The following is a 23258-nucleotide window of genomic DNA, read 5'->3' on the forward strand; positions in this document are numbered from 1 at the left end:
AGACGGGGACTTTGATAATACATAAGGTAGGTATTTTCGATGCTGGTTTCGATTTGTAGTTTTTTTTTTTTTATGTATTAGCAGTGAAGTCTCGCATATCTACTCCAACAAGAAAGAAAAAAAAAAAAAAAAAAAAAAAAAAAAAAAGACCAACCCGTCTAACAACTAATGCAGATAGCCACCCATGCAGAGTATTGAGCAGTATGCAGAAAAATACAAAATTTTTCTTTTTTTTTGTCTTGAAACAAATCAACTCTAACCCTGAGCAGAAGCATTCCTGCTCCTCCATGCTTTCTCCGCACCCTCGAGCAAGCCTTCCATATGGCCGCTACTCTCACACATGCCGCGGAACACGCTGCCCTCGCGAGTGATCAGGGTCCACGGGTGATCGAACTCGACGACGCGGCCACGGTCCAGCACCAGCACCTTGTCGTAGTCGATGATCGTCTGCAGCCGGTGCGCGATCGTGATGATCGTGCTGTCCCGGAGTTCGCGCAGCGTCTCCTGGATCTTGTTGTCGGTTGCGTAGTCGATCGATGCGGTGGCTTCGTCCATCATGAGCACCCGGGGCCGTTTGAGGAGTGCGCGCGCGAGGCAGAGCAGCTGCCGTTGGCCCTGGGAGAGGTTGCTGCCGGATTCGGCGACGGGCGAGTCGAGGTTCTTGAAGAGGTTTTTGTTCTCCACCAGGGCCGTAGGCTCGTTGCCCTCGTTATCGTCGCGGGGGTGGTGGTCTTCGGCGAACCCGACGTTCGGGCTGTTGGCACGATGCGGCGTGGCCGGCGTCGCGGACCCGGATGTGGATGCGGATGTTTCCCCGCCAATGAGATGCACCCGTCGCAACGCCTCGAAGATCTGCTCGTCGCTGAACAGACCGAATGGATCGAGATTGCTGCGGATCGTGCCCGTGAACAGAGTCGGATCTTGCGGCACGATCGTGATGTTCTCGCGGAGGTCCTGCAGGCCGATCGTGCTGATGTCGATGCCATCGATGATGATCTGACCTTGCTCGGCCTCGAGGCCTCGGAACAGGGCAAGTGCCAGGGAGCTCTTGCCGGCGCCTGTCCTGCCGACGATGCCCACCTTCTCGCCTGGTTCCACCTTGAACGATACATCCTTGAGAACGCGGTCCAGGTCCGGACGGTAGCGCGTAGAGTAGTTGACAAACTCCACAGCGCCACGCAACGGCCATCCGGGCGGCGGTCGGCGCTCGGGCACGATGCGCTGCGCTTCTTGCTCCACCTCCAGATACTCCTTCACTCGCTCGACCGAGTTCATGTGCTGCTGGGACTCGGCGTACAGACGAACCAGCCACAGCACGTTCTCCGTAAATGTCACAGCGTACGTCAGCGAGAGACCCGCTGCACCAGCGTCAATCCGGCCAACGTTCATCAGCACAAACGCGGCGGAACAAAATGACACCAGTGCGCCCGTGATGTCGATCCGGAACGCCAGCCAACGGTTGCTGGCCCACAGGTAGATGTGAGGCCGGGCATACTGATCGATGCGTTTGTGGTTTTCGACCATAAAGCGCTGCGAGTCGCCATATGCTCGGATTGTCACGATTCCGTTCAGCGTCTCCCCAAACTGCTGATACAGAGGACTACGCTGGACCGACTCGAGTCGCTTCAGGTCGCGCGACGTACCCAGATAAATGGCGCCGACTGCAGAGTATAACAGCGTGATGAAAATGCCCGCGATCAAGAAGCCCGGCGTCACGACCGAAATCAACACCACGATCATGATCACCGAGGCCAGACAGTGGAGCATGCCGATCGCGACGGGAGCAACCTCCTGGTCGATGGCCTCGATATCCTTGGAGAACCGATTCATGAGCTGGCCCAGGGGAGTTGAGTCAAAGAAACGGAATTTGGCGTGAACGACGGCCTTCAACAGCCTTCCGTGGAGTTTCTGCGAAGCCTGCAGCGAGCCCCAAAAGAGGGTGGCCTCGCGGAGCAATGAAATACACACATAGACAAGTCCCAGTAGAGCGTAGACAAAGAGGTAGTAGGAAACCTCGACCTCTCCGTTCGCCGACGATGAAACATCGTCGTGGGAAGAAGAAGAAGAAGAAACTTGAACTCCGCTCCACGAGGTCAACCTTGGAACATTGCCAGTGACAAAGGACGGGAATTTGAACGTCGACAGGGCGCCCAGGTGGCCGGCATCCATTGCGTCGGCTTTCTCGGTGTAGTAGGCGTTCGCCCATTGACGAATCCACACATTGGTTGCAACAGAGCCTATTTGCTGCGAACAGAAGATCGCCGTTGCAATGATCCAGTAGTACCAAGAGCCCATCGAGCCGACATACATACGAATCGTAGACCATTTCACACTCCCAATGGCCTTGGACTCGGTGAGTTTGTTGCCTGGCTGCTTCCCATTCACAGCATCATTCGCTCCATGAGTTGCTGTCTTGGCCCCTGCTCCGTTGGCCTGTCCATTGAGATTGCCATTCGACGCTGCTTCCCGCTGTTCCTCGAGATCAGATGCAACGCGGGACGGGCCGCTGGAACCGGCCCTGGAAGTGGGCCGGGATCTCAAGAGCTCATCTCCCAAGGCACCCGACGCGGCCACATCATCCGGAGTTCCCTGAGCGGCGACTCTCCCATTGTCAAGAACAACGATCCAGTCCGCTTCGGGCGCGGCCAGGGCGACATTGTGCGTGACGAGAATGCATGTACGGTGCAGCATCAGAGGGCCCATGATCGCCTCGCGGAAGATATGCTTGACCGTGTGGGAGTCGACGGCGCTGAGACAGTCATCCAGCAGAAGATGCCGAGCACGACTGTACATGGCTCGAGCAAGAGAGATGCGTTGCTTCTGACCACCGGAGAGGCTGATGCCCTTTTCCCCGACCATGGTTTGGTCACCCGCCTCGAGGATTTGCAGGTCCCGCTCGAGGGCGCAGGCCTTGATTACGGCATTGTATCGCTGCTTGTCAAAAGGTGACGCAAACACGATGTTCTCTCTAATGGTGTCGTTGAGGAGCCACGCCTCCTGCGCGCAATACGCCACGCTCTCCGTGAGCAGCGTGTCGGGATCCACAGGCAGGGAGGCCCGATCAGTGGTCAGACCCGGCAGGAACACGCGGCCTTCGAGGAGCTTCATCTCACCGAGTAGAGCCATCAACAGGGACGTCTTTCCGGATCCAGTCGGGCCGGCAATGACATTGAGTTTGCCCGGTTTGAACTGTACGTCGATATCGATGAGCCGGAAGCCCTCGTTTGTCCCATCACGCGGCTGATTGCTCCACGCCAGAGTGGCGTGCTCCAAGCCAATCCGTGGGGGCTGTCCCGGAACCTGCGAGTCACGGAGTTGGACATATTTATCGGTCTCCTCTTCGTTAAGGAAAGCCTCCACACGGTCGATTGAGACCTTGGACTCTTGGACGTGGGCGATCATATCGGCCAGCTGGTCCAGCGGCACCCGCAGCAACGTGAACATGGACAGCGCGGGGAAGGCCACCGAGGGCGTCAGCCGCTTGTGCTCGACGACGGTGTACAGGAAGAAAGAGGTGAAGGTGATGAGGATCGGCGTCCCGTACCAAACCGTGGCCGCAATGGACCACAGGATATACCGATTACGAAGAGCCTTCAACTCGACACGACGCTTTTCGTTGACAGAATCCTCGAAGCGCTGTTCCCAGGCAAAGTACTTGATGATGCGGATATTCTGCAAAACCTCGTTCGTGGAATGGATGCGCTTGTCCGTATACTCCAGGATCTTGTTCTGAATGGCCCGAAACTGCCGCGCAATCAAGACATTGACCGGAATAAGCAACATCATCAGGGCAATCCCAGCAAACGAACTAAAGCCCAGCACCCGGTACAGCAAAACAATGGCCACAATCACTTGAGTTGGCACGCTGGCCCAGAGGAAGTGCAGGTAGGCACAGGCTTCACTGACTTTGAACGAGTCGATAGCCATCAGGTTGATGATGGTCCCGACCTTGGCCTGCTCCATCGCGCGCACCTTGTCTTGCTTCTTCTTATCGCCGCCCCCCGACGAGACCGCCTCATCCTCATCCTGATTCAGACCGGTTGCACCTGCTTTCCGCCTCAGCGCCTTTGCGTAGATCTCGCCGATGATGATTGCGCGCAACTTGAGCCCGATCTGGCGACCGATCCAGAGCGCTTGGCCGTCTCCCGTCGCCTGAATCGCGCCGGACACGAACAACAAGACGGCATAGAACCAAGCCGCGTTGGTGGATTTCGATTGCGGATTTTCCACGTACTCGAGGATCGCCTTCAACAGCAACGTGGGCAGAAAGATGAAGAGATTCGAAAAGACGGTCCACGCCGCCTGGATGATCAACATGCGGTCAAAGTACCGGAGCAGCCGCCAAACCAAGGTGTAACTGCGATACGCCTGGCGGAAGTCGTTCAGGATGGCGGCGGCATGCTGGTTGACGGTGAGGTTCCATACATCTTCGAGCTCCAGCGGCCGGCGGTAGCCCTTGAAGATGAGTGGGTCGATCCAGGAGAAACTGAGCAACGACAACAGGCTGGCGGTCGTATGGCGGGGTGGCTCGAGCCCATCCTCGCGCAGGAGAACAACTGTCCGATTGCCCCTTCGCGTGACCACCGCGATCAAGAGCAGCACAGTCGCAAAACAGAATTCCAAGATGCTCAAGACTTGAGCCCGGTGCGACCGGGGGTGGATGATGGAGGAGCGAAAGACCATCACCGTGCACAGCCATTGCGCCCCATACAGAGCTGCGGTGTGATTCCACAGTCGCGGAACGGTCTGGCGGTCCGACACGGTCAGGGCAAAGCGCAGACCCGCGAGGATCAGGATGTAGGACCACGAAACCAGTTTCGCAATGGCAGGCTGGGTGCCATGGCGTCCCCCAGCACCCGTCACCAGTACGGCGATCCAGACCGCTACTTCGGCTGCCAGGAACAGGATCTCTACAGCGGCGGTGGACAGCTGACCCTTTGGCCGGGAGACTTCAAAATCGGTGTGCGACACGCGGCGAAGAGATTTATTCAACATTACACTGGCGACATCCTCATCATTGTCGTCGTCGTCATCGTCGTTGTCTGCCGGGGTGTAAGGTACCACGGCGCCGCCATTGCTATCGAGGGGACGGTAGGAAGTCTGGCGCCATTTCGAGAGCCAATGTCGTGCGCATTGGACAGCAATGACAGCGAGCGAGAGGGCACATGCAACGAGGGGGAAGACAATCTGCAGATAACTGTAGTTACAATGCCTGGTCAGCACAATATCCCTTGTGAAATTATGGCGGGAATCGCAATGGCGGCTTACTTGCGCTGGACGCAGTACGTGAGGTCATCAATGACCCAGGCTGGTCCCGAGCATTGCAGGCCCATCATGGGGCGAGGGGAGGCGCGAGAGAGTAGTGAAGACAGTCGACCACTGACTGACTAGAGAGAAGAGAGAAGAAGAATGCCAATTATGGCAGAGCAAGGAGCATTATCAGATTGTCGAGAGCATTCCGATGATAAGCAGTTAGTTGCTAGGCGGAATTCCGCGTTCGCAATAGCTATACAGAGCTAGCTCAGAGCTACTATGATTATTGATCCGTAGCCGGGATCCTCAAGTGTCGGTTGAGTCAATCGGTAACCAAGGCAGGTTTCCAGCGGCTCCAAAAAGATTTTGATTGAGGGGATTCTCGTGTTGTGATTCGAACTAATCTGATGTGAAATGTAGAAGCGGCAGCACGAAGCAACGGTTTTCTCCGTTTTATCCGTTTTTCTCGAATAGGGTTAACTAGAATGAATAAGATAAAGTCACATGACCCGGTGTTATCGGCCAACTTGTTCTCGTGCCGTCGTGCGTCGACAACGCCACACGGCTTGAGATAGACCAGGCACTGTGCGAGGATCAAGCGGATACTGTGTGGAGCACATGCATCCAATGTTACGTCAAGTGACTTTACTCTGTAAAACGAGAGTTACGAGGCGCATTTCAAAGCTTGGATCAAAGCAGGGACCAGGGTAGATGGATCCGTGGAAGCTTCAAGTTCATAATAGTATGGCTTGCGCATGATAGTACGAGTACCAACTAGATATATATGTACAGACGTCCCGACCGTCAAAGAATTAATCCCGGAGAGCATCATCTATCAACAATCACAGCATCACACCACCAGATGGATGAGCAGATATTAAAGCGGTAACTATGAATTTATGGCCTATGCCGCGGTTGTTCCATTGGTAACGGGCTCCGCAGACACGCCGTCGACCTTCTCGTTGGACACCGTGTCACCCACGCGACCGTTGGACGGCGGTTCCGACGCCTTGGGCCCGAGTGGGATGGTCATCCGCCGCGGCGTACCATTGACCGTGCCGAGGACTTCAATGTGGTCACGATAGCAGCGCATGGGTCCCTTGAGGTAGGTCGGTTTGGTGTCGCCCTCCTTTGGGGGACCGCACTCCACGCCGCCGATGAGCTCGCGCGCCGCGTCGTCAAGGTTCGGCATGTCACCGAACTGGAATTTCAGGGTCCCGCCATATTTCTCGGGGATGCTCGAGGGCGGCATGAACTTCTCCAGAGTGGACTTAACCTCGGATTGAGAAAGGATGAAAATTTTGGACACGGTGACGGGGTCGAACCAACGTTTGATCCAGCCCCAGACAGTAGGGAAAAAGGACGGGGCGCCGATGATCTAGACGGCCAAATCAGCGCTTACAAGTCGAACAAAATCTGCCCCAGCGGCCAACTTACGAAGATCCGATCCAACGTCTCCGGATAATGGGCCGTCGACAGCACGCTCGCGTCCTGCATGTGGCTGCGCAGATTCCAGAACTGCATCAGGCTGACACCGCTGATGTCGACGATGTTATTCGACTCCATGATCGGCGTCTCCGGGTTTGGACGATCCAGCATCGAGCAGACCGGGTGTACGAAATTGAGCAGATTCTCATACAGCGAGAACAGGCAGAGCAATCGCGCGGGAATCTTGGACTCCTTGTGGCTGTACGCCGTGCCGGAGGAGTTGACCTTGGCCTGGAACTCGGCCACCCGCTTGCTGGTGAGGTGCTTGATCTCGAACAGATAGACGGGGATCCCACGGTAATCTCGACGACCGGTCCATTGGGGGTACTAATCAGAATCAACAAACTTGATCAGCTGGGATACCACCATGCAGCACCCCGGAGCCGAGAAAAGAAAATGACCAACCATCAATCGCGTCTCCTCGTAGGATTCCAAATCTATGTTGTCATACAGCGCATCAATGGCATTTTCCTTGCGCCAATTCTCGGTATCCGTGAACTGCTTGATTGCGCCGGCCACGTCGAACTTACGCGCCCGTAGAAAGCGCCTATCTCAAAACCCCGTTAGCGCCGATGGAACACAAGGCCGCGGCACGAAATATGCGATAAAAAAAAAAGTTGAAGTTCGCATACAGAAGCAACGAGTCACTATGACTCGCCTCTCTTGTCTCCGTGCCGTCCTTCGACTCGGGTGTATAATATCCCGCCTCCTGCAACCGCCTCTTGAACTCGACCAGTTTCTCCTCCTGCTCCGGTGTGAGATGGTTCAGTCGACCGGCCAGCCATGCTGTTCCCGCAGCCTGCTGCGCCGATGCGGACAGGTCATTCTCTGCAACCACCTTGTTCAAGTCATCACTGTTGTGGTTCGCCTCGTTCTCGCTGGGCGGTTGCTCTTTTTCGTCTGAATTCTGCTGCGACGACGACCAGGGGCTCTTCCAAAGGCCCATTCTTTCTATTTCTCTTTCTCTTTTCTTTGTTCTTCTATATTTACTGGAACTCGTTTATGTCCAATAAAAAAGACCGACAAAAGGAAAAAAAAAAAAAAACAAATTCTGTGTGTTCGGAGTATTTTCATGACGAGCTGAGTAATGCATATGGAAATGATATCAGATCCGACCTGGGAGGCAGCGGCGTTTCGTGTTTCCGATGTTCCGTGCACTCCGTAAATTACAGCATGTATTTCGGCTGTATTACCTAGGCAACTACCTATAAAATTCTCTCGCCCAAGTTTTACCCTGACAAACGATCTTGCGCTGAATGCAAGGCAATCATTGATACATAGTACAAGTTCATTTACACAATAGTGGTGGTATCAATAGTGGTATCCCGGTCATCTAATCCTCCGTCAAATCACCATACTCCCACATCCCCCGACGGTTCTCCCTCGCCTCATCCTCGAGCGTCCGTAGATGCGCCAGAGTGCCCTCAGCCGACCGCTCCCACGCCTTGGGCTTGCGCGTGACCATTGCCAGCCCCTCGCGCACCACCTCGGCATTGATGCTCTGCTCCAGGTTCTTGGACAACGCCGGGTCGAGCAGGGTGATGTGCAGTGTGCCCTCCGGCGCGGTGTAGTCGACGTTAGCAACCAGCTCCCGATTGAACGTCTGCTCTTCCAGGAAGTGCACCGCATCCTGCAGGTACTCGCGCGATGACGGGAACTGGATGAACGAAAGCACCGCATCCGCCGCCTGCGGCCGGAGCTTCTGCAGCGAGAACTGGTCGTTCAGCGGACGCAGGCGCGACCACGGGATCACCTCCGAGTTGCCATAGTCCACGTACACCACCTCCGCCTGCTGCTTCTCGCGGTCGTTTCTTCGGATACGCGCCCGGTACCACTCGTCGTCCTCGGTAAAGCGGGCGGCCACGACGTCGCCAGCCTTGGGCGGGCCCGGAAGCGGCCGGTCGTTGTTCGGATGGAAGGCCCGGAACGCGTTCATCATCTCCGTCAGCGCCGACGTGCCCGCGCCGATCTGCTGTAGCTTGAGCTTGCCTGTTTCCGGGTCGACGTGTGTGACCATGACATCTCGGTAATCGCGACGGCGAGATTCGGTAGCGGCATCGCCGTTGCTCTGTGCCGCGTGGCCGTTGGCAGCTTGCTCGTCCTCATCCAGCTCCTTGCTCGGATCCCAATCATGCCAGAGCCCCTTGCGCGCCTCTTTGGCCCGTTTCTCCGCTGCAAACAGCTCCGACCCATGGCCAGACTGTTCCGCCGAGTACTCGTGGACCGTAGCCAGACCTTCCTCGACGAGTAACTTCGCAAAGTTCTCGCGGTTGATGTAGAGCGTGCCAATGAACCCGCCCACCTTGTCGAGAGTCGCAACGTCAATCTCCACATCGCGCTGCATGAGTCGCCGGTTGGCAAACTCGTGCGCCTCGTTGCCAAACGGTTCTGCGGCCTCACCGGGGTTCCGCGCCGACCTCGGAGCGCGGATGCCAGAGAGAACAAACGTCAGTTTGGCGTTTTCCCGGGGCACCAGCAGCGTAAACCGGGAGCCGGACTTGACATAATCTACAATGGCCGGGACTTTCTTCTGCCGTTGCAAAATCCCCACCTCGAGTTTGGCCTTTTGCAGCGATTCCGAGTAGTCCTGGTATTGTTTTGTCTTTGTAGGCTTGCCTGACCACATGCCCTTGCCCTGGCGCTTGGCCGCCTCTTCCGCAGCGAGTAGAGCATCGTACTCGGGTGACCGGTCATCATCGTCCTGCCGGTGGCGGATCACCGACGCATAACCGGCCTCGACCAAGTAGAGGGCAAGGTTCGTGTTGCCGTGGACGACGGTCGCAACCTCGCGCTCCTCGTACCCCTCCGTCGCGGGCTTCTTGCCGTCAATGGTGACCTTGACGTGCTTCCCGATGACCTTCTTGCGCAGGTACTCTTTGGCATCGGCGGCGAACGGAGCCTGGTTCGGATCGGAGGGCTTCGGCTGGCGGATGCTGCTGAGGCTGACCTTCTTCTCCACCCCGGCCTTGTTGCGCAGGAATATCGTGTCCGCGTTGAGAATGCGACTCACAACGTAGTCGCTCTCCACCCGTCCTGCGGGAGCCTTGGGGGCCGCAAGCCCGGCAAAGAGCCCCTTCCGACCATCTCTGGCGACTTTCTCCGCCTGACGGAAGCTGGCCATCTCGCCGGCGAGCAGCGTCGAGTGGAGATCAAAACAGCGGGCGAGACCGGCCTCCAGCAGGAACTTGGCAATGTTGCCGTTCGGATGCAGCACCGTGCCGATCAGCTGGCCCTGCGGGGTGACGCCCAGCAGCTGCGTCTTGACCTTTCGCTGCAGCAGTCTCGTCTCGACGAAAGCCTGGGCTTCCTCTCCGAGGGGTTCACCCGGCTGTTCGGTCCCGTCCGCCGCTACGCGGCGATAGGCCGGCGCACGGATGCCGGCGATGGCCAGGATGGTCTGCAGGTGGCGCGCCGGGCTGAGCATCAAACGGATCGCCAGGCGGTCACCGGTGAGCACGCGCTCCACCACCGAGTCCAGCTGCTGGGATCGGAACTGGTTCACCAGCGCCCGCGCGTCCGACAGTTCGTACTCGGTCTCGACAACCCCCTTGTCCTTGTCCCTGAATATCCCCTTGCCTTCATACCGGGCATGGTCTTCCAGTGCGCGCAGGTTGTTGAGCAGCGCCTGTTCTTCCTCGGACTCGGTCCCGCGTTTGCCTGCCTCCTCCCGAACCCGTGCCCATCCTTCCTGCACCGACAGCTCTGGGAAGGACGCATTCGTCCCGGGCATCTTGATGACTCCATATTCGCGCTTGGCGCCCGTCGGGATCGTGTAGAGGACTTGGAACTGAATCACTTTACCGACGAGGAGCTCGCGGAGGAATTCACGGGACTGGAACGCGAAGGACTATATTTCGAGTCAGCACATGTCAATTGTGTCGCTGAAATCTTTCTAAAACAACAAGGGTTGTGCCTGGTGAACGCCGTGAACAGCAAACCGGCCGGCAAACGCGCGGCTGCGCACAGCTTGCCCAAGCCACGTCTAACCGTGCAACCCGTCTTTATTGTATGAACTAGGAGATCAAATGAATAAATAAATAAATGCAATTGTTCATCTCACCTCATCGCCCTCTCTCCGCATCCGTGGAGCAGACACATAGGCCAAGCTTAGAATGCGTTCCTGGTGGCGGTTTGTTGGATGTGACAGGACGAGCGTATCGCCTGAAAGGACGGCCTTGACACGAGCTTCCAGGGGCGGCATGCTGGGCAGGATCCGAAAGAACGACCAAATCGAGACTGATTTTAATGGAGAAAACAGAAGGGGAGAAGAGCACCGTCAAGGGCCGGGGAGAGGAGCGTGTTCAACGTGGCAGCTTTGTTAACTCTGTGTGGAGAGTGGAGCTAAGGGTTAAGGAGCTCAGGGGCGAGACCACTTCGCTTCAATCATAGGTACTTTACCGCATCAATTGATGAATTGACTGCTGACTCGGGAATTTCCGATGGACGCGTCGACTTGGAGTCGCATTTCGAGTGCTGCCGGCCAATTTGTTCAGCTGCGTGGCTTAATTGACGGAGAATCCCGGACACCACTACGAGTACTGTACTGCCTTGATACGCCTATTCTTACGAATGCTAATGCTACGATTCACAATCACGGCATCAACGTGGATTGCAATGCTAGCTCCGGTACTCTGCATACACAGAACCGTCCAATCCACCGCCGATATGATTCATCACTCCACTTGACTTCATGACACCGCACTCCTTTAGCCCGCAATGCCAATAACACCTGATCATGTCCCATCAGTGCGCCCGTTCCATGCATGACATGAACGCCGGAAAAGAATACTCACCGCAAGCAGGACGAGCACCAGCATTGCCGGTCTTCTTGGACTCCTCATTGCCGCCACGGCCGAGATCGTCCGTGCCGGCGTGCACAACGACGGAACGCTAGAACGGCGAGCGAGTCAGAACGTGCGACACGCAAGACACGTAAACAAAGGAGTACGTACGCCGAGGATGCTCTCAGGTCCAATGAGCTTCAGAACCTTGTCCACCCGGGACCCGACCGAGTTGCCCTGGGCATCGGTCTCGAAGTTGCCGAGGTCACCGGCATGGCGCTCCTCATCCTCGGGAGCACCGTGAGTCTTGCCGTGGGGGTTGACTGCGAAAGCCATCAGCACCGGATCAACCAGGGTGTATTTTCGAGTCGGCTCCGGGGACATACAGTGGGGACCGGCAGAGGTACAGCCATTGGTGTTGTCACCAAAGGCATGGATATGGATACCCCGCTTAGCATTGGGGTCGCTGCCCGTGATGTTCCACGAGACCGTGACGGGGGAGTTCTCGTCGGGCTGCTCGAAGGTGACGGTACCAGAGACCTTGGAGTCTCCACGGAGGACGGCGACTGGTGCGATTGTTAGTCCATACTTTTTTGGAATCTGCAAGGGATCAATCCCATTCTCCAATCTCGAACCCTCCTGATCCCAAGAGAACCCAGCAGACACTGCACATGATAGGCTGCTGGGCACCGTTGAACCTCCCAAGGTGCTCAAATCTGCTCACCCCGGGGTCCCCGGAAAGAGGGAGGAGAGGAGATTGGAGGAAAACCGAAGTCAAGGAGAGCTACATACCGGCCTTGACCATTTTGGCGGGCTATATCAATCAACAGATCAACTGAGTTGATATATGGATGAGTGGTATTCTTTGAGGATGATACAACTCTCCAGGGAGAAAAACACAGAGGAATTAGAAGAATCCCAGCATTTAAGAAGACGGGAACGGACTGGAAAAGACACCCGACTTTGCTCTGAGGGGTCGAGGTCTCTCCCCACTTGGCTGTCTCTGCCGTTAGGTTCGTTATGTATTTACCATTTTTTCTCCTCCAGTGTATTCCGCAGTTCGGCAACGAGCCTTCAGTAATTAACTTATTGACCGCGGGAGATTCATTAATTCATCAATCGAATCAGCCAGACTGCTTTCCCGGTCCCTCCTTTATCAATCTATCATGCTAGCAAGCTGACTGTCTGCTTCGAACTTCCAAAGTCCGTCAATTTCCTCCAACCATCCACCGCACCGCGGGGTTCTGCCGATGACGTTTGTCCGTGTCAACAGTCGGCCTGAGGCATCAACCATCACTGACAGCCGGACATGATGACACCATCGCGGCCCACTCCGAGCCAATTACTAATCAGGGGTTCCAGCCGGGCAATACACATGGTTTACCAGGTATGTACTGTAACTATCTTAACCAGAGTAAGTAGTCATATCTCTCAAACATACTTGAATAGGTTAGGAATAGTATTAACCTAGTGTATTGGTGAATTACGATCATCCGTAATAACAACGCTGATAACGAATCGCATACATACGTACGGAGTACACAGCATCAATTCCTCCGGCCAAGTTTTGCTTCAACACAACTTTTTACATGAATATGAACTAACTATGAAACGAATACCAATGAATCATCACAGGCATGACAATCTAGGCCATTACGCAGTAATCTTCTCCTTGAGAATGCCCTTCAGCGTGACCGCATCCGCAGCAAACTTGGAGATACCCTCCCGCAGCTTCTCCACCGCCATCGGATCCTCGTTGAGGTCGAACCGGAAGGCCGACTCGTTGTTGAGATACTCCTTCCTCTCAATGTTCAAGTTGGCAGCACCGGCCGGGTCCAGTTTCTTGGGCACCGGCTTGTCGGACTGGTACAGTTCCTCCAGGAGAGCGGGCTACATAGCAGTCAGCTTCAAACCCGGGCTAATAATCATAATGAGGAAAATAAGAACATACCGAAATGGTCAGATAGTCACACCCAGCCAGCTCCGTAATCTCGCCGGTGTTCCGGAACGACGCACCCATGACGATGGTCTTGTAGCCGAACTTCTTGTAGTAGTTGTAGATGTTCTGAACCGACTTGACACCGGGGTCCTCCTCCGGCGTGTAGTCGCGCTTGTGCGCGGCCTTGTACCAGTCCAGGATACGGCCGACGAAAGGCGAGATGAGGAACGCGCCCGCCTCGGCGGCAGCGATGGCCTGGACGATCGAGAACATGAGGGTCAGGTTGCAGTTGACGTTGTGCTGCTTCTGCAGGATGTGCGCCGCCTGGATACCCTCCCAGGTCGACGCGATCTTGATCAGAACACGGTCGCGGGAGATGCCAATCGACTCGTAGAGCTGGTGGATGACCCCGTTAGCAACTCCTGTTGGGTTTCCGGGCCAGGGACGGATCGGGGGGAAGCGTACCTGGATGATGTGCAGCGCCTTGTTGACCGTGGCCTGGACGTCGAACGAGAAGCGCGCATCCACCTCGGTCGAAACCTTGCCGGGGATGATGTTCAGGATCTCCTTGCCGAACTCAACCAGGAGCCGGTCGAGCGCAGCGTCGACTTGGTCGTCCACCGTCTTGCCCTACGACCGTGTCAACATCTTGAACGCGGTCAATCCAGCATGTCTTTCAAACCGGAGCATACATGTTCCTTGCCGTAAGCAACAGCCGTGTCGATGAGCTTCGCGTACTCGGGTTTCTTGGAAGCCGCAAGGATCAGCGACGGATTTGTCGTGGCATCCTGGGGCTTGTATTTGCCAATGGCTATGGTCGTTTGTCAGTCGACCGCATGCACCGAAACATCTAGTCCGTATGGTAGATACATACTGGCAAAGTCACCAGAATCGCACACCACGACCTACAAAACAAAAAATCAGTTCATCGTCGGGCGGACCGATATTGGAATCGGACAGGATAGAACATACGGTGCCGGTGGCCTTGAGCTGATCCAACGAGTTCGACATGTTTGCAGAAGATGAAGTCGATTTCAAAAATGTCAGAGGATTAACCAGCAGATTCAATGAACAAGTTGTAAAAGAGAAAAAAGGCCCTTGCTTGCTATTATATCACCGACTGATGCTCAGTGGCGAGGGGAGGGGCTTCAGGGCGGGATGGTGGGGACCCGGTGTGCATTATTAGGTATGACGCTCGGGTGCTTCTGGGCCTGGTTTGATTATTGATCCCAACGGCTAGTATTTTTCCGTGTGATTTTCTTGGGGGGTTCGAAATTCGAAATCAAAAACTCCCTATGTACTTACGGCGACTGCGAGAATGATCGATGGAGATCTCGTGCTCGCAGTGGCGATTAATAATCACATCATAATCCAGCGACCGGGGGTGTGCGCTTCCGTGGTCCGCGGAACAAACCTGGGTTCGGTGCACAGTGCTCCGGTTCGGATGGAGTTCCACGATGGTTCTCTTTCTGGGCATCCGGAGATCTCACCGAGTTCTCCTAAGAGCCAAAAAGCATCAGTCAGGCACGGGAACTAATTAGGCTAAAATGACATTGGATGGGATCTTCAGAGGCATCGCTCATAAAAACCATCGATTCATCATCATAATCACTTCTATGCTAGGTCTACAAACAAGAAGCCAATCCAATCGCAATCCAATTCAGCAAGTACTTGTAAATCGTAAAACAGCTCCTCAAAATGCGCCTCCGGGAGTGACCACAGATCCGGCTGCGGATCCTCCCCGGATCGTCGCAGAAGACAATACCGAAAGGGAGGACATCAGGTTATTAGGATCGACGCTGGACGCAGTCCCACTGATACTAGGGAGAAAATGTCAGCAAGCGGCATTCCGAACGCGTGCCGAATCCGACTCACCACTCGGCCCGATTCATCCCCCGTGTACACCGTCTGCGGCAGCGGCAGGATGCAAGTGATCCCGGGCAGCCCGGCGGTCCCCGATTCCCTGGTAGGATCCACGTGGTGGAGTTGTCGAATTAACTCCAGCTCCATTCGTCCGTTCCGGATGACTTTTGCCCAAACCTGGAGACGAGCAATTAGCAACCCCAACCCAACAGGAAAACATGGCGGACTCACATTGACCAGCCCCTTCTTGTGCCCCGTGAAGAGCAACTCCCGCGCCATCCATTCGTTGCTGACCCCCTCATAGAATGCGCAAGAGAGGATTTGATCGTCGTTGGTCTCGTGGATCTCATGATCGACCAGAAGTGCGCCATTGAGCGAGTAAAGTGTGATGCGGTTGCCGCGACAGATCACGATATTCCCCGTCATGTCGTTAATGCGAGCACACTGTAAACAGTTAGCAATGTGTCCTCATGCACAAACTTAGACTAGACATGGACATATACGCACCTTCACTGGACCCTCGGCCCGTAACTCCCGCAGGAAGCGCTGCTTGTTGAGATCCCACAGCATGATCTGGCCATCGAGTGACGCGGAAAGCAGCGTGCTAAATGACCGAGTCACGGCGAGAACCGAGACGGGCCTCCGATGACCAAAGAGAGATGCCAGGGGCTGCAATTCCACCGATTTTGCGCTTGCCTGGAACGACCATATCGAAACGGTGCAGTCCGTCCCAGCGGTGACCAACGTGCGTGAATCGGCAAAGAGAACGCACGACAACTGGCCAATATGGAGCTGCTCGAAATGTCCAAGAATCTGTCCCAACGTCAGCTATGCTTGGTCATTGAACAGACCAACCTGAATCGTACCTTTTTACTATCCGATGAGTAGAACCGAACACTGCCATCCGAGAAGCCCCATTCAAGGTACTTGTCGTATGTCGGCGGGATATTCAAACGGAACGGGGCCGCGCAAAGCAAGCGGTCCTGCTTCATCGAGAGCGACGACACTCGCTCGTGGATGCCTAGTATCGCGAGGGTTAACCACCAGGTATCGAAATTCATCATCCGTAATCTTACCCAATGATGAGAGAGGCACCCGAGTCAATGACTCGGCCAGCGTGTCCAATCGCCCCTCTCGGCGATGTGCACCCTCGTGGCGAGGATGTGGCCGCGTGAAGACCTGGTGAGGCGTTTGCCCGAAATTGTGGATAATGCCAATGGTGGCGAGGCGTTCGACCGGATCCTCGATCTTGTCGAGATCCTTGGCCCCCTGATAGGACAAGTGGTGGAACACATTGACAGCCTCGACGGCAGCCTCGCCCTTTTGCTTGAACCCGAAAACGAGATCGATCCATTGATGAAGATTCTCCGTGACATAGGGGCTCTCCAAAGCCTCTCGATGTTTGGCGATGAAGATCTTAGGGTCTCCCTTTGCCCACGGAGGCAGCTCCACCGAACCAATGGATTGCGACACGTTTTGCCGGGTCCCAAAGTCGTAGTTGTTGGAATTGATCAGAAATTCTGGCAGGTAGAAAAATTCAGGAATGAGCTCCCGAACGTCGGACATGTTCCCCCGAGATGCCGACTCCCATGCCTTGCCGACAGAGTAGAAAAGCCGATCGGCGTGATCAAATGTGCCCCCTTGCAGCATCAAGTATGATTTGACGAACGGCTGAAGGCGGATGAGATACCAGCTCACGATCATGGCCGACGAGTAGTGTGTTCCGTAATGGAAGGGGTGGGAATTGTCGTCCCCCATCTCCGCAAACGACTTGTACCGTTCCCGGAACTCAACTTCACGCTCCGGGGTCTGGCAGCCCATGGGCTTGGAGAGGTCGCGGAACGTTCGTGGATTTGTCAGGTCCAGCTCTTCGCTCGTGTAGTCCGCCAGGACCCATGGAAAGACCGGATACTGCGTCAAATCGTTGAACGAGCGGCCGGCCAGAGTGTTGATCAGCATCAGGTAGTGAAAGTTGGACATCTCTCCCTTCACCCACTTGCGCGTAGCCGGAGTCAAGCTGGATTGGCCAAACACGCTAGCGAACTTCGACCCCAGCGACTGCGGCGCATCATCCTGGATGCGGAGCGTTTCGAACCGCCAGACATCCTCCGGACGGGACAGGCTTATATTTCCATTGACATGAGGGGCGTGTGCCAACAGTTGGCCGTAAAGTTCATCCCTCGCCTGTGAGGAAACCAGGGTAAGGAGGTAACTGCGTCCATCGCTGAAGAATACCTCCAGGGCGACATCACGGAAGAGGAACCTCCGCTTTGAGACACTGATGAGATCCGACCATTTCCAACTCCTCGTTTCGTGCTCACGAGACTTCCGCTCGCTCGATTCTCGGCCTGCGATCATCTGCACGAACTGGTCACGTTCTTCCGGCGGGGCTTGCCAAACGTTCACGATCTCCCCGTCGGCACGCTGGAAATAGTTGTCCAAAATGTAGACGTAATCCTTCCCCAGGATCAAGAGACCCTCGCATGCTTCGAGTCCGATGATGCGTGACATATTGCATACGCTTCGGACTTGATCGCCGCGCTGAAGGCTTCGCATCACTTTGCGGTTCTTGTCCTCGTAGTTGTCAAGGTCCAGTTTGGGGTCTTCAATCAACTCGAAGCTATCCTCGAATCCAGCGGCCTTATCCTCGCACTCGGCACCCTGATTGTCGATTTCGACTGGTTCTTCGACAAGAGACTGGCTTCCGGTGGCCGCTCCCACGACGGTGTTCCTCGATGCAGGCCGCGTCTGCGTGTCAACTTTGGCAGCAGGAGGTTCTGACGCCTTTCTCTTCGGCTGATAGTCCTGCTTCTCCCTTGATTCATCCGGAACTACCCGTAACCGCATACGACTCCGTCCTTCCGTCTGATCTAGCCGCCATTTTCTCTCTTTGTCCTCCGCCAGGAGACCGCCAAATCGACGCAAGTCTTGGGTAAGCCGTGAGTATGCAGACCAAAGATAGTTGTAGTTATCGTGCTGGTCTTGGAGAACCCTTTGCTGCTTCAGAATTTCCGAAGTGTAAATGTTAGCCGTCCAATGCTGCTCGTAGGTGGACGACTGTTTATTGATAGTTTTCTCAGCTGCAGCGTCCTCCTGCATCCACTGCCGAAGCTTCTCCTTCCGCTTCTCTAGTCGCAAACGGGACGATTCCTCTGTCTTGCGGTTCTCCTCCTGGACGAACGCGTCCCACAGCTTAGCAACCGTACCAAAGAAGAAGGCGTCTAGGTCCTCTCGCTGGTCGTCGACCCAACGCAAAAAAGCGATGTCATCCATTCCCACCAGCTCCTCAAACCCTCCGGAAAGTCGCTTCTGTAGTGACGTTGGGGCATGGCTTAGGATTGAGGCCGTCTCAGACGGCTTCTGGACAAGCACGATGCGCCAGAGGGTGGCGGCGGCCAATCGCACGTCATTATTCTCTGACACCAGCTTCGTGTACAGCAGATAATAAAATAGCTTCAAATGGTCCGACTCCAGCTCTTCTGTTTCCAGGACGATGGCCTGCCAATAGGAGAGACGATGGAGAAATGCAAGACTCTCGCCTTCGTCCACTTCCGACAGCTTGTGCAGGATCACACGGAACAGTACTAAGCGAATGTTGCTGATTGCTTGACTGCAAAGGCGGACCATCTTCAAGGACGAGATATCTGGCCGACAGAGATACTCCAAGAGCGATGCGGCAAAGTCCAGAGTGGGACCGGCACCATCGATGAACCAACCTTCATAGATTGCCTCCCCAATATGGGTCATGAACCGTGAGAGGTTGGTTAGGGTCCTCGTTTCCTGAAGCAAGGTATTCCTCGAAGAAAGCGTGGACTGTAGGGTCTGGAGTGTATGGCGGAGAAGCCAGGATTCAAAATGGGTTCGATATTCCAGGTACCCAGGCGGTGACTTGAGGAATAGACCTAGTCCTGAGAAGTCCTTGCGTTCAAGCAGTTGGTCAGAGAACGCAGCAAGTACTAGATGCAGCACGTCCCGAACCAGCGGGTCTTCCTCCGCGGTCTCGTCTCTGCTGATTTTGGGAACGACTGCACGGTGCAGCATCGCTGACGAAGGAACATATTGGTGCTTGTCAGAGGATACGAGGACGAATGAAGAACTACGGTGGAGTGTGTCCTCCGGCTCCGCTGTATCTGACGGCTCGACGGTGGTCGTGCCCAAGAGAGGCTGGATCGTAGGTGTTTGGCGGCCTGCAACTGTCTGAGCGTCGAAATTAAGACCAGCTTCGAGCGAACGAAGTTCAATCTCCGCGCTCACAATACCCGAGCCAATGACGGGGTACAGAACCAAAAGTAATCTGTGGATGTAATCGGAGGTAGACACGAATTCACGGAAATCAGCCGACTCCGAGTGCATCAACTGGAAGATTTTGAGGGCCACAGTCAACGCTGCACGGTCATTTGCAGAGACCTCGCCGGTGATGACCTCCGATATGCCGCAACGAAGCAACTCCGTCAAAACCGGGAGCACCTCCGGAAAAGCGACCTTACGATGCTGAGCGGAGAGAAGAAAATCCGGCAGGCCAAAATAGCCAACAGTATCCACATCGATCTCTGCGATGTCAATACCGAAAAGGATAGCGAAGCATGAAAGCCAGACGGCCGGGATAGTCCACCACCGCTTCAGACGGCGGCCCATGATGGTGTATCCACCAGACTTCTCGGCAAGCACCTTGCTGTAACCGCTACCGTGAACGACGATCAGCCGTGCAAGAATCTTGGTCGCCAAGACGACAGCCTCAGCCTCATCTTCGCACAGAAGATACAATAGCCACTGCGAACACCCCGGAATGAGCTTCAAGGAATCTAGAATCGATCTACTGCTGCTCACCTTGTTCGTCACTGCCCTAGCAAACCTCTTGATGTTCGTATATTCATGCGGAGTGCATAAATAATCGGCATACATACGCAGCATGGCGAGGCCAACTTTTGGCTTTGGTAAACCTCGTTGCGTCGACTGCTCGGAAAGGAAGGAAGATTGGCGCGGAAGAGGCCTTAAACGAAGACTCATTTTCCTCTTGAGCTTAGGATCCTGATGATCATGGAGCGCATAAGTGATGAACAGAGCTAAGGAACGGAGCAACTCCGCAGAAGCACAACTCTCTAACAGCGACCTGAACGCAGGTATGAAAAGATTGATCGCTTCTTCAGAAAACTCTTCACCCCTCAATGCGTCTAGCAATTTTTTGTTTACCCCTGCCGAATATCAGCGGAAGGTTCGCGATCATTTGATGCGATGCACTTACTCATGCGCGACAAGCGCTTGATGTTGAACTTCCGATACCGACTTTCGGCCGCGAAAGCTATGAATTGTGAATAATACATTTGGTAGAGAGACGGCTCGCCATATCTCCAGATGTCGAGATCAACAAGCAATACTCGATAAGCGAGTGGATTCGTAATTATGGACTTGTCAGGGTTCTCGAAATCATATCCGATAAACCCAAGGATGAGTCTCAAAAGGTCGATGGCGAGTGCCGAGCGTTCTCGCTCGGTGGAGCAGACGGCCGATGTTCGAGTACTGGCAGGTTGATTATGAGTCCCCTGAGGATAGCCAAGCTTCTCTCGCAGGAGCATCGCCAGTATCCCATAGCCATTCTCCCGTTCCATCGCTTCACTATTCCTCCAGTTGTCCTGAATCGACTCAAAGAGTATCTCAACAGCAAGGATTGCACTCTCTGGCGTGCTGGCCGCCTGGAGCATGCTCAGATGAACAGCCGTGCAGCCGCCGATACGCCAGCTGGCATCGTCCAATGCTTGAGGGACTGAAACTACAGGTGCCCCGGTCAGGGTTGCAACGCCGTGGGAACGGGTTAACGCATCGTTTATTCCAGGGACTGCTCCGTTTAGAGTAATGGTTTTCCCCTCGTGGTGGATCATCTGGCGAAGATTCCGAGCCGCATGTTTTGAGAGAGACTGGATGAGTTGCGACCCATGAATATGGTTCTCATCATCGTCATCCAGTACCCTTGTTGGTGATATGTTGAGAAGAATTGAACTCTCTCTGACCAAGATGCCTGCTTTTTGCCGAACTGCAGTCACAATATCGGACTGCTCCTCTTTTCCGGGATGCAAACTCTCATTTCGCAGGTTCAGAGCGGCCGAGGCTTTGTATGTCTGGAATGAACCGAGGCAATCTTGGAAATTGCCTTGATATCGGGGGCCCAGGTGGTAGAACACTGAAATCATATCATCGCTAAACGTTTCCTCGAACAGAATGGCACTTGCTAGAGACCACCGATGGCTCGACACGCCCCGTCCGAGCTTTGCAGCCAGATCCTTGGGAGTCCCCAGGAACGCTTGCACTCGCGGAGTCTTGTTTGGAGCATGTGACACAGGAGTACTGGGGTATTCAATCTTCGCCTGTTCAGTGAATTCCCCGTTTACAAAAAGCGATGCTCGTGATGAAATGCTTCCGCGAGCTCTTCGATGGACGATGCAGATGTGGTACCAGCGACCGGGCTCAAAAGCCACGGACTTGAAACGGACACTTGGACGCGGGCCCTTGACAGACGTTTGTAAGATGAAATGTCTGGTTTGCTTCTCTAGGTATGCAAGTAAGAAGCAGGTTTGCCTTGAGTCGAAAGCTCCGAATATCGTGGTGTGAGAATCGGGGTCAAAGAGATCAAAGTGCACCCATACTGAAAGTGTGTATCCACCAGACGAGAGAGGAGGAAACGAACGGCCAAGATCAGGCAGTTCAACAGATGAGTATCCATGAGACGCCATATCAAAATGGATGCATGGTGGTCCTTTGGATGCCCGCACAGCGTGCAGCAGAAGACGCGATACAGCTGGCGAATCGTAGGCCTGTCGGTATAACCTCACTGCATCATCAAGACTATGGACGCCCTCAATAGAAAGTTTTTCGGCCAGTTCCTGATAGAGGTTCTGTTCCTGATCTGTTCTTTCCCGTGAGAAGATGATCGAAAGGATCGAAGCAAACATGTCCGTCGCATGGAGCGCAACGATATTTTTGCGCGAATGGGATGCTAGCTCGCAAAGACATGCAGGAATAGCTAGACGAAGAACGGGATACTCGGCTACATTTTCTGACGACTGCGCCAGCCAGACACGCAGCCACGGGCCCAAGAACTCCTGCAGTTCGACCGTTTTCTCGGTACCCAGCAACTGGCGCAAGCCGGCACGAATCTTAGAAGTTGTGGGAGCATCATTGTTCTCCAAATCCAAACAGTACTTTGAGGACAAGGTGGTAAAAATCTCACTGACCGTCTCCTGGCTGAGGGCAGCGGCCAGAATGCCCCCATAGATCAACTCCGCGTCCTGAGAACCTAACTCTCCATGACTGACCTTCCCGATCAATGCCATCAAAATCTTCTCAATATAAGCCGGGCCCCCACCGTCAATCTTCTTCGTGAAGAATCGTCGGTTCCCTGGCTGTTCTCGGAGGGACTCGGCGAGCACGATCATCACATCTTTGAACAGCGTCAACAGGGCTTTCCTGTCTTCCCTCGACTGCGCTGATGGATTGTAGAAATCTGCCAGCAGTCGGGTAAAATCCAGCAGCGCATCGAAGCCCTGCAAGGTGCGGAAGGCATCCTTTGCTTCCCGCGGGTGTTTGCTGTCAACCAGAGTGTGACGCAGACGAAGGATGTGTTCGGTCGCGGCTAGCAATCCATCGAGAGTTCCGGGTCGATTGTCACATATCGACTTGATGGAGATGATCGCGGTGACCAAATCGTCTGCGAGCGGGTCGACGGATTCCGACGGACGCTCGATTGAGTGGCTCATGATGGCGCAGAGCGGTACCGACGCGGATTCCCCCGGCCGCAATGGCTGCATCAACCCAGGACGCAATGACCGCCAAGGAAGCCCTGTGTGCACATCACCGGGGTCGATTGCACGAGTCGGCACCGTAAAGGTACATGTGATGAGCTCGTGCGAGGGAGCAATCCGTCACGAGCGATTATGGTGACA

The 23258-nt window shown here is 54.8% G+C and overlaps 6 protein-coding genes across 6 annotated transcripts; all 6 read right to left on the reverse strand.

The window, feature by feature from the left end:
* Positions 1-255: 255 nt before the first annotated feature.
* Positions 256-5336, reverse strand: VTN31DRAFT_4885 (uncharacterized protein; the record flags this gene model as incomplete). The annotated part of the gene is made up of 2 exons (XM_069405322.1): positions 256-5197; positions 5269-5336. The coding sequence occupies 2 exons, from the start codon at positions 5334-5336 to the stop codon at positions 256-258; spliced, it is 5010 nt and encodes a 1669-aa protein (XP_069260398.1).
* Positions 5337-6157: 821 nt separating this feature from the next.
* VTN31DRAFT_4886 (uncharacterized protein) lies at positions 6158-7687 on the reverse strand (the record flags this gene model as incomplete). Its single annotated transcript, XM_069405323.1, has 4 exons — positions 6158-6631; positions 6691-7068; positions 7147-7288; positions 7374-7687. The coding sequence occupies 4 exons, from the start codon at positions 7685-7687 to the stop codon at positions 6158-6160; spliced, it is 1308 nt and encodes a 435-aa protein (XP_069260399.1).
* Positions 7688-8074: 387 nt separating this feature from the next.
* On the reverse strand, positions 8075-10942 carry VTN31DRAFT_4887 (uncharacterized protein; the record flags this gene model as incomplete). Its single annotated transcript, XM_069405324.1, has 2 exons — positions 8075-10588; positions 10802-10942. 2 exons carry the CDS (start codon positions 10940-10942, stop codon positions 8075-8077), a joined length of 2655 nt encoding a protein of 884 aa, XP_069260400.1.
* A 505-nt stretch (positions 10943-11447) lies between these two features.
* VTN31DRAFT_4888 (uncharacterized protein) lies at positions 11448-12327 on the reverse strand (the record flags this gene model as incomplete). Its single annotated transcript, XM_069405325.1, has 5 exons — positions 11448-11470; positions 11535-11631; positions 11694-11845; positions 11909-12088; positions 12315-12327. The coding sequence occupies 5 exons, from the start codon at positions 12325-12327 to the stop codon at positions 11448-11450; spliced, it is 465 nt and encodes a 154-aa protein (XP_069260401.1).
* Positions 12328-13175: 848 nt separating this feature from the next.
* On the reverse strand, positions 13176-14472 carry VTN31DRAFT_4889 (uncharacterized protein; the record flags this gene model as incomplete). Its single annotated transcript, XM_069405326.1, has 6 exons — positions 13176-13412; positions 13474-13857; positions 13927-14091; positions 14154-14272; positions 14336-14366; positions 14434-14472. The coding sequence occupies 6 exons, from the start codon at positions 14470-14472 to the stop codon at positions 13176-13178; spliced, it is 975 nt and encodes a 324-aa protein (XP_069260402.1).
* Positions 14473-15248: 776 nt separating this feature from the next.
* On the reverse strand, positions 15249-23072 carry VTN31DRAFT_4890 (uncharacterized protein; the record flags this gene model as incomplete). The annotated part of the gene is made up of 8 exons (XM_069405328.1): positions 15249-15281; positions 15337-15501; positions 15556-15768; positions 15832-16137; positions 16191-16345; positions 16401-20094; positions 20152-20516; positions 20567-23072. The coding sequence occupies 8 exons, from the start codon at positions 23070-23072 to the stop codon at positions 15249-15251; spliced, it is 7437 nt and encodes a 2478-aa protein (XP_069260403.1).
* Positions 23073-23258: the final 186 nt, after the last annotated feature.

This window comes from Thermomyces dupontii (assembly GCF_041956625.1).
Source record: "Thermomyces dupontii strain NRRL 2155 unplaced genomic scaffold VTN31scaffold_4, whole genome shotgun sequence".
Classification (NCBI taxonomy): Eukaryota; Fungi; Ascomycota; class Eurotiomycetes; order Eurotiales; family Trichocomaceae; genus Thermomyces; species Thermomyces dupontii.